At 47.5% G+C, this 18606-nt stretch overlaps 1 protein-coding gene across 6 annotated transcripts in view; it reads right to left on the bottom strand.

Annotated features, from left to right (window-relative positions):
* GPATCH8 (G-patch domain containing 8) overlaps nucleotides 1-18606 on the bottom strand; it is a 68170-nt gene that overhangs the window by 22930 nt on the left and 26634 nt on the right. For 4 of the 6 annotated variants that reach the window (XM_054088067.1, XM_009567286.2, XM_054088070.1 and 1 more), the window contains 3 exons: nucleotides 16555-16627; nucleotides 1422-1489; nucleotides 506-592 (listed from right to left, as the gene is read on the bottom strand). In XM_054088067.1, coding sequence (XP_053944042.1) covers nucleotides 506-592; nucleotides 1422-1489; nucleotides 16555-16627 — 228 coding nt within the window. Of the gene's footprint in view, nucleotides 1-505; nucleotides 593-1421; nucleotides 1490-3504; nucleotides 3550-15512; nucleotides 15605-16554; nucleotides 16628-18606 lie in introns of all 6 variants that reach the window. The other 2 variants (XM_054088069.1, XM_054088072.1) reach the window with 2 other exon arrangements.

Raw genomic sequence — 18606 nt, 5'->3', positions numbered from 1 at the left:
GGAAGTGAATAACCAGTTTCATTAAAATATAATCACTGAATCACAGAACGGTTTGGGTTGGAAGGGACCTTAAAGCCCATACACTTTCACCCCCTGCCATGGGCAGGGACATCTCCCACTGGATCAGGTTGCTCCAAGCCCCATCCAGGCTGAACAACCCCAACTCTCTCAGCCTGACCTCACAGCAGGTTGCTCTAGCCCTCAGATTATGTCCATGGCCTCCTCTGAATCCGTTCCAACAGATACATCTCCTTTTTTTGGGGATTCCAGAACTGGACACAGGACTCCAGGTGGGGTCTCAAGACAGCAGAGCAGAGGGGGAAAATCCCCTCCTTGGCCCTGCTGGCCACACTTCTTTTGATATAAAAAACCTCAACAATGACAAAATCCCAAGAACATCCAGTTCTCCTCCCAAAAGCCCAAAAAGAAGAGATGCGTCCTGTCAGAACAAATGCTCTCCCATTCTGCCCATGGGAACTTTGCATTGATGCCCCTGATTCCACACCTTGTATTTCTGCCTCAGCTCCTCGGTGTCTTCTTTCTCCACCTCCAGTACCCGCCTCCGCTCAGTGGCATCTTCGGCGTAGTCGAGCTTTTTTAAGAAAAGAAAAAGAAAGTGATGCAGTTTGTCCCATAAATCTGCAGTTTGTCCCATAAATCTGCATTCCTGAGACTGCTAGAATGTGTAATGTTAAAAAGATGAGGTTTGAAACAGAACCTTTGCACGCTGCACTTCGCTCTCCATGTTTTGTCATCCCACAGTGTAACCCCCATGCTAAACGGCTTCTTAACCCTTCCAAGGTGGAGGCTCCTGGCAGGCTCATCCACTGCCGGCAGCAGACTCTGCTTTGTGGAAGGGAAACAGCAAAGCCTGGGGATTTCAGACAGCATCCAGATCTCAGAACTGAGGTACCAAGGGGCAAGCAGAACACCTATTTGAGAAGCGGTTTTGTACAGCATTGATTTCATAAAATCATTTGGTTGGAAAAGACCTTCAAGATCACATCCAACCGTACCATCCACTACTAAACGACCCCCGAGACCCTCATCTGCTTGGCTTTTAAACACCTCAAGGGATGGGGACCCAACCACCTCCCGGCACAGAGTTGCAGTGCCTGAGAACCCTTTTCCTGATATCCAATCTAAACCCGCCCTGGTGAAACTTCAAGCCATCCCCTCCCATCTTATCACCTGTCACTTGGGAGAAAAGACCAACACCCTCTTCTCTACAACCTCCTTTCAGGGAGCTGTAGACAGTGACGAGGTCTCCTCTCAGACTCCTTTTCTCCAGGCCAAATTTAAGAGCAAGTTTTTCTCTACTTTTGATGTGTAAATTCCTACATTTCTCCCCTATCAACTCCCCAAGAGCCACGCAAGAGGTGAGTGGGTGCAGGGCAGGATCCTGAGCGGGGCAAGCTTACCTCCATCTCCATCCGTCCCATGCCCATGACATCATATTTGACAACAATAGGGATGGGATCTGTCCTCCCTGCAAGAGGAACACAGAGAGAGGTGGTCAGCAGCCACTCTGTTGCCACAGCTCGCTGTACACATTGGGTTTGGGTGGTTAGAGATCTTGCCTTGGAGTGCAGAGACCAGAAAGCTACAGTGAACCAAACACGAGCCATTCTCACAGCTTACAGCCAACCCTGCTGCTCAGCTCCAAACCAGTCACAGATAAATGCACCCTGAAGCACTGATAAATGGTATTTTCTGAACATTAACCGGTCACATAAAATATTCCTGCAGTTAATGTTCCACCATGACAAGTCCTAGGGCAGGGCTGTTAAAAGGACTTGAGAAATGAACCTTCCCAATGCTTCCTCATCAAGCGATGCCTACACCTCATCATCTAATGAGACTGAAAAAGCTATTAAATACATTTTACTGCCTTACCGCATCAATAATTGATGAGGACTTTCCTGTAAGAGATGTGGAAGCCTCCCCCACCACCAATTCCCATCCCTTCCCAAGGGAAAGGGAAACTGATCAAAAACCGTGGCACAGCAGCCAAACTTCCTTCATCCCCAGGGCTCGCCTGGTCCAGGCCAGGCCCTCGGCTCCTGCGGAGCGCTGCTGTAGCACTCGCCTGGTCGCTGTAAGCTGTGAAAAGGACTTAGTTGCGAAGAAAGTTGACTTTGAACTAATCAAACTATGCTGGAGATTTGTAATTTTTTTAAAAAAACATCTCTTTAATCCACTCATAACCAGCCAAACAAAGCAAAATGGGGCAGACAAGCACTTTACTACCACAGCTTTTTGGTTCATTATTATTATTTGTATTTTACATCACAACTCGTGCTGTCGGTTGTGATGTAAGCCCACTGACAGAGCACTTACCTTATCCGGTGCGTACCTTGAGTGAAAAAACAGAGTGTTTACTTCCCTTATCATTGCTCTCGGTTTGGTGTAAACAACTGGTTTGTTATACACACATACACATCTATTATACCTTTGGGCTAAAAGATCGACAGCTTTTAATCGTGTCAAAAATAATCCATCAAGGAATAGGCTGAAGTGTTTAAAACTACCTCAGAAAATCCATCCAGGCCTCAACGTCCCTCGGCTCCGACAGCCGCTTTGTCCAGCTCCTGCAAAAGCCTCCGCAGAGGGACCCAGCTCAAGTCAGCATTGTGACTTTAACTCTTGGAAGGGCAGAGGCACGTGGTTTTCTTTAGAAACAAGTCCATGGAATCAATGGCTTTCTGGTTTACACGCCCATACATCCAACAGGCAGATATCCACCAATATTTCTTGTGCTGATCCAAAAAGGATATTTGGAATCAAGCTTTACTTGGGGTATTTTGGGTACTTTCTGTTTGACCACGCTTCTCTTACGCCCAATGGTATAATAACGTAAGCAGTGACTGCAATTTTTAGCAAAAGGACCAAATCAAAGACGGGTTATAAAAATGACTTCCTAAGCGCAATATCACTTTCATAACGTCTCAGCCAGGGATTTACTGGAAAGCAGTGAACCCAAATGGAAGGGCTGGCAGCAAGTGCCAATTTGTATGCTTTTTTCTTTCTTTTTTTTCTTTTTTTTTCCCAAGTTTTTTTCTTTTTGTTTTGGATTTTTTTTTTTGTTTTGGTTTCTCCAGCAATCGAGATCTTTTGATATGGCCTCATAAACCCCTGCATACAAACAAGGCATCAGTACTTTTGCCTTCTAAGGCAGTCAAAGTTTTTTGGTTTTAGGTTCTCAAGATCTATTTTGAAATTGCAGTAGCAAGTGCTAGCGCCCATCGTGGTAGGGGAAAATCACGTTTGGACAGTATTAGAAATTGATGTTTAAACTGATTTTTGGCAGTTCTAACACAAACAGAAACATCCCTTCTTAGCGATAACCCTTTAATGAACAAGGATCAGACAAGTGTGCATAAAGAAAGGAAAGGAAAATGAAGACCAAGCAGAAGGATGATGGCTACAACAGAGAAAGTAAAGCCTAACATATTGGTGCACTGATGACAAAAGGAGTAATTCAGTCTGAAAATAAAAAATTACCACTGCTAAGTTTACCATCACCACAACAAGTCCAGGATCAAAACGCTGTAAAAAAGAAACATCATTTGTTAGGCAGAAACCATTAGGGGCAGAAAACAGGCCGATGGGAGGAGGCAGGTAGGATGGGATAAAGGAAAAAAACAACACTAGGAGGCTTCTTCCGCACCCCGCCACCCCAGCACCGCACCCGGAATCAGGGAGCGGGCAGACCTGGAGTAGGTATTTGTTATCAGACCTGAAATGTTGGGGAGTTGGAAGAGGCTGAGCTCTCGGTGGAGGCCTGAGCAATGAGAGACCCCGCGGCATGTAAAGCAGATTGAAAAGGGAACAAACCAGGCTCTTGAGGCAATTACAAGAATTTGGGGTCAAGAGGAGCTCTGTTTTCAGGTAGGAGGAGGATATTCAATGTGAAAAGCAAAGCCTTTGTTTTAAACTTAACCACCATTTAAGTGCAACTGCAATACGGCAGCAGCTGCCCAGAGCCACGTCCCACACCACGTCCAGCGTCACATCCAGCTGCCCAGCACGTCCAACGCCACATTCAGCTGCCCAGTGCCACATCCAGCTGCCCAACACCACGTCCAGCACCACATCCAGCTGCCCAGCGCCACATGCAGCGCCACGTCCAGCCGCCCAGCATGACACCCAGGGCCCAGCCCCAGCACGCTGAGCAGGTAACTGTGCTCCAGGCAGCAGCGCCCGTCCCCACCACCGAAACCACAGCTCCATCCCAGGCAGCAGGATAGTCAATGCAAAAGATGATGCCTTTGTTTTAAACTTAATCACCCTTTCATTACAACTGCAATATGGCAACAGCCGCCCAGCCCTCTGAGCAGGTAGCACAGCTCCGGGCAACAGCGCTGTCCCCACCACTGCAACCAGAGCTCCGGGCAGCGGGACATGGCACCGGGCAAAGCACTGGGCGGTGGAAGCCTTGGATCGTGTCCTTGGGAAGCCAGTGCGGCCGAGGGCCACAAATGGACTCAGTGCTGCCCAAGAGCTGGCGATCACCCAGCTGACTGCCAAAGGGCTGGGTGGGAGATGGAGAACAGCCAAAGGGAAAATGGGACTTGAGAAGCTAAGCTCTTAAGCTCTCCTTTTAAAGAACTTCCTCAGGAAAATTTATTCCAGAGCTACTGTGCGTGACAGCGGAATCTTCAGCAGCATGTAACCAAGGGTCCTGGATGCTGCGGTTTAGGGTTCTGCTGACCCTTACCAGGTACACGGACACACTTGGGAGTGAAAACCTACAATAAAGGGCAACAATTCCCAACTTTTGAGCCACTACATAGGGCTGCAAGTGCTGACCACGTCCCAGTCCCTGCACGCCAGGGTATTCACGCTCTTTTGGAACCAGGTTGCAAACTCTTTCCCATACAGCCCGGTCACACTGCACAGGCCATAAACCCCACAGTAGAGAGGGATATTGCACAAAACACTTCCATGTGAGGGGAAAACCTCCACCAAGGGGATGAAGCACAAACTCCAGAGGGATGGGAAAAACACACAAGTGGCACCTTAGAAAACCCAGTCCCTTAAGGTAAATTAAGTTTGTAACAACTTCCTTCATTCAGAAATGAAATGAGATTCCAATACTGACCAGATATAATCATTTTGCTTCCCTTTACCTAAAGAAATCGGGAAAAGTTTCTCCCAGCTTGTGAGGAACTGCTCACCCCCAAATATCATAGAATCATAGAATGGCGTGGGTTGGAAGAGACGTCAAAGCCCATCCAGTTCCAATCCCTGCCACAGGCAGGGACACCTCCCACTGGATCAGACTGCCCATGGCCCATCCAACCTGGACTGGAACACCTCCAGGGATGGGGCAGCCACAACTTCCCTGGACAACCTGTTCCAATGTCTCACCACTCTCATCGTGAGGAAATTCCTCCTTATGTCCAGTCTAAATCTGCCCCTCTCCAGTTTATACCCATTGCCCCTCGTCCTATCACCACAAGCCTTTATGAACAGTCCCTCTCCAGCTTTCTCGCAGCCCCTTTCAGGTACTGGAAGGTCACTATAAGGTCTCCTTGGAGCCTTCTCTTTTCCAGGCTGAACACCACCAACTCTCTCAGCCTGTCCTCGTATGGGAGGTACTCCAGCCCTTGGTTCATCCTTGTAGCCTCCTCTGGACCTGTTCCAACAGCTCCATCTCCTTACATCAAGGATTCCAGAACTGGACACAATCCTCCAGATGAAGTCTCCCAAGAGAGGAACAGAGGGGCAGAATCCCCTCCCTCACCCTGCTGGCCATGCTGCTTTGGATGCAGCCCAGGACACAGTTGGCCTTCTGGGCTGCAAGCGCACATCGCCAGCTCATGTCGAGCTTCTCATCAATCTGCAACCCGAAGTCCTTCTCTGCAGGGCAGCTCTCATGCATATATGCAAATATGCCCCAACAGCCACCGCCATTCCCAGCACACCGTGTCTGGAGACCCAGAGCAGCCAGCACCTTGCCGGGCAGGCTTCACCAAATCCACTCCTCATTGCACAAAGGTACTGGATATGAGCAAATACTTTGCCAGTAGTGCTATAAATTAACAAATTTAGGAAAAGAGTTAATCCCAATGCTTCAGGACTTTGGGAGCAGCCAGGCAGTCGTGCTGTGCTGGGAGGATTATGGGTTTCCGGCTGTGGGGTGCGTGCTCCGTCTCCGGACGCCGAGATGCTGTTCTGCTCTTGGAAAGAGGCGGCTGCACCAGATGGACCTGCCATCTGAGCCCGCTGCGAAACGCAGCCGTTGTCATCGACACTGCATCCTTTATCTTCTTAAACAGTCACAACAAAAACCGGTTTTCAGCGACAATGTGCAGATTGAGAACTCCCTCGCCCCACCCAGCACCATCGCGTACTGCAATAGATACCAGACATTTCCAAAGGTCGGTCTAACAACAGAAAGAGCAGAATGCTCCCACTGAAGAAAAGATGGATCCCTGAAATGATGCATTAACATAGTTCAATCAAATCTATTTCACTTGTGTAATGCATCTAAGCATCAGGGAGGTAAAAAGAACAGCCCTAATCCTGCTCAATGTTGAGATCTTAATAGAAATTTCTCCCAGGTACAAGCTTTGTGGGATATAATCCCAAAGGAGAGACTGATATCACACTCATCAGAGGAGAATTTCAGGAACTAAGCATCTCAGGAGGATACAAACAACAGGATATGATCTCGTTGAGCACAAAAGATTTTTACTTATTCACTATCTTTATGCTTCAACAAAAAACAAAGCCACAGTAAGAGGCAACCTTCCAGGAGACTTTAATTGCTCTCAGAAAAGAACTGGGATTAGAAACTTGGCTGTGAGAAGGCAGCACTGGGGAGTCTGACGATCGCGTCACCGAGTTTGCTCTGGTGGCTGAGGGTCCGTCCAGTCACCAGCAGCAGAAACCCCACCGCAGGCTGTGAAAGGCAATAGCCGCCTGGAGGCAGGTACAGACGCCAACAGCAACGCATCCACAGCCACAGGATGTGATTGCCATTCAGCTGCATGCTGTTGGCACAGGTGAGAGACAGGGAGGAGTCACTGCACTCCTGGAGGAGACACATTGCCAAAGATGAGGATTTTGCAAGTTCTCAAAACTTTCCTGGGTCATTGCATGTTCCAGTACAATCATGGAACATTTTGGGTTGGAAGGGACCTCAAAGCCCTCCAACCCCCAGTTCATGAGCAGGGACACCTCCCACTGGATCCGGTTGCTTCAAGCCCCATCCAACCTGGCCTTGAACACCTCCAGGGATGGAGCATTCAATAGCCCAACAGCTGTCGCATTGGACATTCAAGCTCCTCATTCAGCACATGGAAAGAGAAAGAATAGGAAATCCAGTAGGTTTTGCTGCGAACAAGCTCTGTAATTCTCCTTGCTGGCTAAAACCAAAGCTATATTATCAAGTTTGTTCCGACTGCTGCAAGAAGCAAATAAAAAAGAGCAATCTTTTATCCTGGTCTCCTTTGGGAGTCAGATTTGTGAGCTCATGCTGTTTATGTCAGGTTTCTAGAAGGGGTCACAAACAATCAAGAAATTCAAATGAAGTGGGAAATCTCTGTCAGCCCCAGCAACATGCACTCAGCGTGGAGAAAGTGTTCTCCAAGCACACAAAACCTGCACAGGGAACTTAATCTTTATGAAGGAGGAGAGCAGCGACAAGCAAAAGACAAGCTGCAAACACCCCAATTATATGGAAAACTTTAAACGGGAGCTCAAGATTTCAACCCACAAGCCAAGGGTAACAAGTGCAGAGAACCCAGAAGAGCTTCCTGGACTTCTGCAAGGGAATGCACACAGCAGACTCTGGATCAAACACCATCCCTAACCCAAATATTATGATTAAAGTTGGAAAAGACCTCTTGGCTCATCCAGTCAACTGTCAGCCCAACCCCACTGTGCCTGCTAACCATGTCACGAAGTGCAGTGTCTGCATGTTCTTGAACCCCTCCAGGGATGGAGACTCCCCCACTGCCCTGGGCAGCCTTGGCCAAGGCTTCACCATTCCTCCAGTAGAGACATTTTTCCTGGTATCCAATCCAAGCCTTCCCTGCTGCAGCTTGAGGCCATTTCCTCTCATCCCATCACCTGCTACTTCGAAGAAGAGCTCCACACCCACCTCCCCACAACCTCCTTTTCTGGGAGCTGCAGAGAGCAATGAGGTCTCCCCTCAGCCTTCTCTCTTCCTGACTGAACAGCCCCAGGTCCCTCAGCTGCTCCCAGAACCCTTGTGCTCCAGTCCCTTTGCCCGTTGATGATCAACATGGAAGATATTAGAGCAAGGACACAAATCTTGGTTGATCTAGAATAGAAATCAGAGGTAGGAGTCACTGTTTAACTACACCTCAGTAAGCAGAGAGGGCTGAAGAACCCCACTGGATTGAAGTCTACACTGCAAGAGCGCAGGTGGGTTGTGTGTGGCCATGACAACTCACTTCCCACATGCCCATCTCTCATTTTAACAAAACTGCTTCAACATCAGACAAACACAAAGGGCAACAAAGCCTGATGCCAAGTCAAGAGAAGGATGTCTGCCACAACAAACATGTGTCATTGAAAGAATAACGGCTCCAGTGACTACACACACTCAGTAAGCCACAAACTTATCACCGTAACTGAAGGAAGGATCTTGGACATTCGAAAGCCAACAAGGGGACAACTGCTTCCCCAAGAGGAGACCGAGGTGCTGAATAAACCTTCCTCTAGGTCTGCAGTCTTGTTGATTTTGAGAGAGTAAGAAAGGCTGGTGTGATGACAGCAGCTCTCAAAGCCGCGTTCACCACATTGTTCAAAGCTAACTTCACATGAAAATATGAGTCTTAAAACTACTGCAATGATTTGTGTTGCAAACACAGGAATGGAAAGGTTGGTCTGTGCCAGAATTCAGGTTCCCGTGTTAAGATACAAGATAAGGTTGTGTTCACACCTATTTCTCAGTAAGAGTGCCAAACCATTCCATACTGAATGAATAAAGGCACTGTTCAACATTCTTATCTTCCTCATCCATGTTTTCTTGTATTTCTTACAAAGCTTCAAACCCCACAAAGAAATAAAACATTCCTCATTTCCTCCTGGTGCTTTTCTCAGATGCTCATTGTTCCATGCTCTTGAGGCCTCACAAACATCGACTCTGTCTGCCTCCATGAGGTCAGAGGCTTTAACAAATGGAATATCATGTTCCTATGTTAGCTGTGAGCCATTTGGAGAACGAGTGACAGAGCCAAGATTCAAGACCTCTGGAATTCAAACTCTGAGCTTATTTCTCCAAGATGCAGCTGCCAAGTGATCACACTTGTGACTGATCTCAGTTGCTCGAGTGGGCAAAGCTCTGCTTGTTACTCCCCCGACACATCTAGCAGAACTGGCATCCAGAAAACAAGGTGTGCGTCACACATGTCCAATGGACATAGCCTGGGAGCCACGATTCTGGAGCCTGAGCTCCAGAACTGTCCCAGAGGCTGCCAGAGAACACGCATCTCCTGCCTTAGCAATGAGGTCACCTCTTCACCTGCAGGGTCTCCTCTCAGCACCCCTTCTTATGTTTCTTTCAGACTGATCTTTTACTCCCCTCATCCTCTCTCTCTACCAAGGGGGAAACAAGAGCTTGTCTGAACAGATTTAGTGAAGAGCATGCCAAACTAGAACTGCACCGCAAGAAAACCAAGGGGGGAGGGATGGCTGTGCACATCATCCCAGAATTTGCAAGGCAGAGCAGAAATCCACTTGTGCTTTTTCATAATTGAAGATCATGCAACAAAAACACAGTGAGATGGAGGAACTGAACTCCAGCACTTCCTGACAAATGTGATACACCTGACTTTAATTTATACAGAATCATAGAATCATGGAATGGGATGTGTTGGAGGGGGTCTCAAAGCCCACCCACTACCACCCCTCGCCATGGGCAGGGACACCTCCCACTGGATCCAGTTGCTCCAAGCCCCATCCAACCTGGCCTTGAACCCCTCCAGGGATGGGGCAGCCACCACTGCTCTGGGCAACCTGGGCCAGGGCCTCCCCATCCTCACAGGAAAACATTTCTTCCTGATATCTATCTCAATCTCCCCTCTTTCAGCTTAAAACTGTTCCTCCTCATCCTGTCCCGGCCCTCCCTGATCAAGAGCCCCTCCCCAGCTTTCCTGGAGTCCCTTTCAGTCCTGGAAGCTGCTCTAAGGTCCCCCTGGAGCCTTCTCTTCTCCAGGCTGAACAACCTCAGCTCTCTCAGCCCATTCTTGTACAGGAAGACAGACGCTCATGAAAGCATAAAATACACCCAAGACTCTGTTATGCACACCTGTAACTGCCTCTCTCTGCGTCCCCCGTACAGTTTATACCATGAGTTCGCAGCATCCCTCAACCAACAGTAACAGTTCTGTCATGATAATCTGTGAAGGGTTTCTTGTTTTGAGCCTGGGTGGAGGAGAAGCAGCATGCAGGAAGGGGTTCTAGGTTTCCACAGCACTGCCGAGAGCTCCTGTTACAAGGCCCATAGCTCTGACCGCAGCAGCTGCAATTTCTGTTGCAGCATTACATTGGTTCCACCGCTGCCCAGGATTTAACCAGCATTTCAGAAGTCATGCTGAAATGATGCCAGAACTTCGCTAAAGACATGAGCCACTAAAAAGGAAAGTATTGCTAAGCAGGAACACGAATCGAGGGACAGAGGGCACTGCTTTTGGACCAAGGGCTACAGGTAAAGGTCCTTCAACCAACTTCCCCCAAAGGGACCTCCAAACACAGCACCGCTGCTTCTCTCTTCTGAAAACCAAGATAACCCTCATGCTAGTATAAAACAGCGTTCTACAAAGCCACAAAGCCCACCTTGAAACATAACATGGTTTCACACCAAGTACCATGTTCATCACCAAAACAAACAAGCAACAAGGGAGGGGCGCCAGGCCTCTGCAGACAGCCACGGGGCAAACCCACACCGCACTCAAGGCTCAATTCTGGTTCTACGTGAAAACCCCATTCCTTAAACCGCTCGATTCAACAACATACACACAAGAGTAGCTACACCGTGACAAGAACATACATTACCTATTGCCATAGTGAAATACTCCATTCTGGTTCACCTCTCAGAGGTACCACAAAAGACCAGCATAATCCCAGCCTCGGGAATGCTGTGGGAACATGAATTAAATCAATGCTTTTAAACGTATCGAATTCATTACACACTGCGTGTGGAGGGAGATGGCTGGTGGCACAGGGAAAGAGCTGCTCTGTACAGGCATTGGAGCAGGGTTGAAAGCTTCAAGACTGCAAACACATTTCCTCACTAGAGGACTTAGGAGAGGCAAATCCAGAGACGTGTTGAACAATTACAGTTACTACCCAGCACCCACTCCCACGGAGACCATATGCATATAAGCTACAGTTGGCCACCACAGCTGGGTAGTCCTTCCCAAGGGTCCTTTCCATAGGGCCAGAAACCATCAGACAAACCTTTCCCACTGATCGGTCTGTGCTCTCCAAACCACCCCTAGGGAGCTCAGCAACACCAGCGATGGGGGCATTAACTAACCTTTACAGCCTGCCTGCTTGCTCTACGCTCGGGGAAGACCTCATCATGGTCTACAGCTTCCTTAAAACACGAGGAGTAGGAACAGGAGCTGAGCTCTTCTCTCTGTACGTAAGGGGATGGCAGGCAGATGCCAGGGCAGGGTTAGGTTGGACATGAGGACACGGTTCTTCCCCCAGAGGGTGGTGGAGCACTGGAACAGCTCCCAGGGAAGCAGTCATAGCACGGAGCCTGACTATACTGCAGAAGCCTTTGGCAAACACCCTCAGCCACGCAGTGTGAATGTTGCCATTGTCCAGCGCAGGCACAGGAGTTGGACTTCATAATCCTTGCGGGTCCCTTCCCACTCCGGACATTCTATATAGAGTTCTATATACAGTCCCAACCTCATCCCAGAGTCAAATTCCTTGGTATGACTCCTTAGAGGAGTGAGATGACTGATCGAGAGCACCAGATCAAACCATCAGCCAGGTTGTTTCACTGTCTCCTACACGTTATCCACTTTCTGAACATATCAAATGAAGTCACATAATCCCATGTTTTCTGGCAAAGCCAACTAACACCCTCCATCTTTCCTAGGAACAGTGTTCACCTACTCCGTTCAGCTATCCTTGGCGTAATTAAATGAGGCTGAACTGCTGGTGTCTGACTTGCACCTTGACCTCTAGGAGTGCTCTCACCCTGTATTAAACACAAGGACCAAAAGCGAAAATACAAGCTCTCAGCACAGAATTATTTTTTTAAACAAGACTTGTCCAAAAATGTGAAGACACAAGGAAAATGTGAAGAGTTTAGAAAAACATTTTCAAATGTGTGACTAAAATTATATCACTCGCTTGTGGCAGCCTCTCAAAGCTTCTTGTAATTTCACTTAATTTGAAATACTTACTCAACAAGAAATTGTTAAGAGTATCTGAATCCAAGGCTTCACTCAGCCACCTCATTCCCCTTCGACTCAGATCTGTTCACAACCCTCAGTCTCTGTTAGTACAGGACCACGCAGGAAGGTCAGCCCGTGGTTTTATTTATTACCAGGTACCGGTACATAATGGGCACCTGCCAAGAGGATGGAGACTCTCTTTTTATGAAGAGTTGCATGGAAAAGACAAGGGGGAATAGGGATAAGAGATTCCAACTGGATTCCATTTTTCCCCATGAGAACAGTGAAACATTGGAATAATCCCCCCAGGGAAGTGGTGGATTTCTCTATGCTGGACAGTAGGGCTCAGCTCAGCAGGGTTCTGGGCCACCCTAAGTTAAACTACTGATCACTTAAAAGGTTGGACCAGATGATCCCTGAGGTCCTTTCCAACCTGGCAGTCTGTGATTCTATGATATTTTTTCATTACACCACAGAATTCTGGATTATCAATTACATGTTCTCCCCAAAGAGAAACCCCTCTACAATCACCATTTTCTCATTTCTCAGAGCATAGCCACCACACAATCTCCATAGAGAAGTGATTCCCCAAGACATACTTTCCAGATTAAAAAAAGATCCCTGTCAACCCTCTCTCCTACTTGTTCACATTCATGGGCTGTTAGAGACTTGAAACATCATTTCCAAGTATAACACAACCTGTTTGTGGGGAAAAAAATGTGAAAACCAATGGGAGAAGAGATGAGCAGAGGAAGGACTCTGAATTCATTATAAGCTTCTCTGAACCTGTACCACAAGCTCAGAGATGCCGGTACTACCTGGGTCTGACACCCGACTCAATACGCACCCAAAACTAAAACAAGAGCTGCAGTTTCACTGTGGTTGGAACACAGCCTCCCTTACAACAGCTACATCACTAAGGACAGGGATTATTTCCTTTCTTATCCAGGTGGCTCAGGCTCAGCTCTTCCACCAGCTCCAACGGTTAACGGGAGTTACCCCACAGGGCAGCATCTCCATTCGGTACATGGAATCACAGAACCATAAAATCATAGGATCATAGAATGGGTTGGGTTGGAAGGGACCTTAAAGCCCATCTAGTTCCAACCCATGGCCAGGGACACCTCCCACTGCATCAGGGGCTCCAAGTCCCATCCAATCCTTGAACACCTCCAGGGATGGGGCAGCCATCACTTCTCTAAGCAACCTGGGCCAGGGCCTCCCCACTCTCATTGGGAAGAATTTCCTCATGGAATCATAGAACTGTACAAAACTGCTCCGCTTTGGAACTCCTGCAGAGAATGAGCCAGTCTGACAGATACCACTGTACTGCAACACCAGGCCTTTACCACCACCAATTGCCAAGTGTGAATTTTTGGCTATTACAGCTACTATCCAGAGACACAATCCAACACTCACTGCTGGATTATATCCGTGGTGGCCAGTTACCACGAAGGAAGCCATCCTGCAGCACAAAGTTCTGACTGAACAACGACCTTACTAAAGAAATAGGGATTTATGACTGTCAGAATGATGTTGTATAGCTTTCAGATTCACTGGCACTAAAAAGGAGCCCTGGTTCAGATGAACAACTGGGATTAAAAGCTCCACAATAACAATAATAAGCACACTGAACTCCTAATCAAAGCCAAACGCATATATAAAAGATATAGAACCCAAAATCTAGGTTTTAACGGTTTGTCACAAGGCCTCCTGCAGGCAGAGGCTGGGAGTCAGGTGCCACATCCATACGTAAAAGTGCCTAAAGTGCTTCTGCTGCACCATAGGATGCTCAACATTTTAGGTTCAAGCCCGGCACAAAGCAAGCAGAGTTAACAGAGATGCTCTGCATTTTCTACTCTTACAACTCTTCAGAAATCTCTCTTGGTCCTTTCTGAGCAAGAAGGGAGTGCAGAAAAGGGGCAGTACTTTTTGTTTCGCTCTTCCATTTCCAGTGCACATCAATTGTCTTTGCTCTTCAAACTCTTACAATAAGATTAAAATTGGACGCAAAGTTTCCCCTTCCTGGCGGTTTATATTTGGATTTTGGGTCAATCTAAGGTTCATGTAAAAAGGTCACTGGATAATGAATTAAACACTGCCAAAATAATCATCCCTGCCACAAGCACAGGCTGTAGCTGCTTGCAGCTGAGATGGAGCAGCACGACGGCTTCGTGTCGAGGAGAACAGGAGCAGTAGCCCTCCCCGGCATCCCTGCACCCTAGATGGGTTCATGTCAATCAGAAGGGGAGCAGCAGCTCCTCCCAGCATCCCTGCCACCCCAGCACCTCAGCTGGAGATGCTGTCAGTCTGTCGGTCAGATGGACAGAGTGCTGCTTTCCTTCCAGAAGGCAAATGGCAATATAAAAGTCCCACGTGCTCTGCAAAGCCTACATTAGGAAGGTTTCATCACCTGGGTTAAACTAGACAGGCTATTTTACTCCTGCATTTCTATTAAAATGCAGGAGCTGCAGGAAACCCCCCTGAGCCCAAAGCCTCAGCCTGTCTGTAGCTTCCAGGCAGTTCAAATCACCAGAGCGTCAATAATCCGTGAGTAGAAGATACCGCATTGATTCCACGATTCCAGCTGCAGAGGGGGAAATCTAAATTTGGACAAGTATCAGAATGCAAATGCCTGATCAGCCCTGCAGGCAGCCCTGGTTCTCTTTTCCCAAGCTCAAGGCTGTGCAGTCATCCGCTCTCTGCTCCGTCACGTCTGCGCCTGCAGCACCACACGGCTCGGGACCCCTCGGGGCGGGGCTTTTCAGTCCTGCTGCAGCCAGGAAAGGGCTTTAGCATCTTTCAAGTTTCCACATTGGTGATGCACAGAGCAACATCAGGGCACCCAAAAGAAAAATCAGCCCAAATCAGACATCCAGTGAAGGCCATGCCAAAGCAGAAGCCCCAAAGGTGGCAATTCCAACCCCGACCTGAGCTCTGGCACCAGCATGGACACGAGTGGCTGTAAGAGTGCCATGCATGAACCAGAGGATTTCCAACAAAACCATGTTAGAGGAAGCAAGAAGCATTAATCACCGAGACAGTCCTGCCTGAGGAGTTAGAGTGCCTTAGTCGGAGAGATTAAAGCGCATTCCCAGAGTTCAGAGAACTTGTTACCTCTCGCCAGTCTCCTCAGCACAGAAACACTCATCTCTAACGGGCTCACTGTAGGGGCAGGAAGTCCAATTACAAGCTCCCCGGTCTTCAGACTGAGGGTATGGGAACACGAGTAAGTTATGGGATGTCAGGGTGCACTGGAGTTCCAAACACTTTAAGAGGTTTCCACCGCAGCCACCCAGGCACACGGTCCCGCACTGGCTGTAAATCCTACACCCCTCGCTCCCCGTATCGCGGGCAGACACCGGACTCTCAAGCAGTTCCTAAGGAGAACTGATGGGAAGCGCTGCCTTTGCTCTTCCTCAACAGAACATGGTTGTGTACTCCCACCTCAGCCAGGAGCTCTGCGGAACAGGGACCACTGTCCAGGGGAACGGCTACAGGCGCCCACAGGAACTGGGCAGCACTGCCTCAGTTTAAATCACAGGATTAACGTCACAGGAAGAATTTAGGCTTAAGACGGAATGAGAACTGGGTGCCTTAGTTCAAATAGTGCTACAGCATCCCAAGGTGTGCTAAATCCCTGGCGAACAGACGGCTGGGGAACAGAAGGGAATTAGACCCACGAAAACCTTCTGGAGAACACAGGGGTTAACCTCTCACATCCATAAGAGCCTCTGCCGCCACCTTCAGTGGGCCCTGTTGCTCACCTTCCAATGGCATTTGACACAACAAATTGCTGTAACCAGCCTGGGTTTTTAATTAGTTTGGTATCAAAGCATCCAGCCAGAAGAACATCATTATTTCAGGTTTAGAAGCTGCACAACTACCTGTTAGTAAGCAGGCAGTTAATCCACCTCCCTCCAGAAAGGCCAAACAGGGTGGGTTTTATGCGGACACGACACACACACATCAGGTCTGACCTGTCCCCGTACGTGAGGCAGCAGCTTCCGCTTGCAAACTGCTAAATATGAAACTCAACAGTGCATTTGTTTGGGTATATTAATAACGGAAAGAAAATCTAGTCTAGGAACAAAAGAAATAACCACATTACAAACTGGAGCCGGTGTAGAACGTTGCAGGCACGAGCTGCTGGACTTACCCTGCAGTGACTTCCCCAATCCCTGGCCCAGCTTCCACCCATGTTTCTGGAGTAAGCGGTGTCCAATATTATCCTGACAGACAGAACAGAGAAAACAAACCAAAAATATTCCAATAATATATTCTTCCCTTCCTGCTGACGTTTAAACATGTGATGAGCAAGAGATTTTCTACATATATACGCATGCAAAAAAATGCTACTGAAAAGGCAATAAATGCCCAATAAAAGGGAAAGACAGATGTCAAAAATTGCTGGCTAGAATTGTTCTGGGGTGGGGGAGGAAGGGGTATCGGGGAGGGTCACTTTCTGATGGTGTGCTGGGCAACTTTTGTGCATCACGTTTCAAATAAAAGAAAAATAAAAGCAATGTGGGAGAAAATAAAGTGTACCAATAAAAATTGACAGTAAAAAGCAGAAAATCAAGCTATTTATACAATCATATCCATCACCTAGACAGCACCACTTAAGATTTTTTTTTTTGTAAAGAAAATCTACGATGTGTTTAGTCGTTTTGTTTGTGTGTCAGGCTTTTATGATACTGAGTAAGTTGTAAGTGCAAGACTGCCCCACCACTAGAAACCAAAACACAATCATAGCAAAATCCAGGCTAGACTTGATTGGTTTTTTTATATATGTATATATATATAAACTAGCATGCAGCCAATATTAAACTGAAAAAACAGTGAGGTTAGTAAAACAAAAACAAAACAAAAAAAAAAATCAATTAAATAAAATGAGCTCAAGCACAGACTGGGTGATGCATTTCCCATGTAAACTAACAAAAATACTAAGATGTTAGAATGAAACAGGCCTAGCAATAAGTTAACAGCAAGGAACCATTAGTGCATGTAGGGGAAACAATAAGCATAATGTCTCATCTTCCGGGGAAAAAAGCAGTTTTGGAATAGGTGGGAAAGTACTGATGCAGCAATTCAGTGTCAGCTTTTGAGAGCAGGGCTCCGTGTAGGGTTTGTCCTGGGTTTGTGCAAGATTCCTTCCCCCAAATAAAGCACAAGAGCGATAAGGGCACCCCTGTAACCACCTACAGCTGGCGGTTATCGTGTCCTGAGCCATTTACCATCAGTGACTGACTGGCAGCTCCACAAAGGAATCTTGGACAGGACTGTGGTCACCTTCCAAAATAACATTAAGAAGTCAGATACAGGTTCATTGATTAATTATTATAAGGCAAAACACAACTCAAGATATCACAGACGTATCCTGAATGGTAACAGGCTGTGAATCCATAATATCGAGAGATACAGGGAATCTTGATATAGAGATATATATGTGTGTGTGTGCTGCAGGCTTCTTTAAATAAATAAGGCTCTGGGGAGACCTTAGAGCAGCTTCCGGTACCGAAAGGGGCTCCACGAAAGCTGAGGAGGGGCTCTTGATCAAGGAGTGCAGGGACAGGATGAGGAAGAACAGTTTTAAGCTGAGAGAGGGGAGACTGAGATGAGATCTTAAGGAGAAATGTTTTCCTGTGAGGGTGGGGAGGCCCTGGCCCAGGTTGCCCAGAGCAGTGGTGGCTGCCCCATCCCTGGAGGGGTTCCAGGCCAGGCTGGATGGGGCTTGGAGCAACCGGATCCAGTGGGAGGTGTCCCTGCCCATGGCAGGAGTGGGACTAGATGGGCTTTGAGGTCCCTTCCAACCCAAACCATTCCACAACTCTATGACTGAACCAAGTTAAGGGAAAGGGAACAGCAGTAGGTTTTTCACTGACTCCACAATGAACGAAACTGCCAAACTCTGGGGAATCGCCTTGAAAGACACAGTCTTCCCAAAGATATTGGCAGCATGGACACATTTTTCCTCAAGAAAAGATTCTTTCAAGTATAATTTAATTTTTTTTTCTGATATATTGGTGCAGCAGGACATTTTGTCTCGCTGTGTTTTCCAAACATCTCTCCCACACTCTCAGTTTCCCTCCCAGGATGTACTTATAAAATTTAAAAAGGAGTAGGGAAATGTCTGGTTATAAAAAAAAACAGTATATGAAACAAAAAAAAAAAAAGGAAAGAAAGGAAAAATTAACCATCTTGGTTCCAG

The sequence above is a fragment of the Cuculus canorus genome, chromosome 25 (genome assembly GCF_017976375.1).
Source record: "Cuculus canorus isolate bCucCan1 chromosome 25, bCucCan1.pri, whole genome shotgun sequence".
Taxonomy (NCBI): domain Eukaryota; kingdom Metazoa; phylum Chordata; class Aves; order Cuculiformes; family Cuculidae; genus Cuculus; species Cuculus canorus.
The sequence above is the reverse complement of the archived record's forward strand: the minus strand, read 5'-3'. Positions and strand labels throughout refer to the sequence as shown.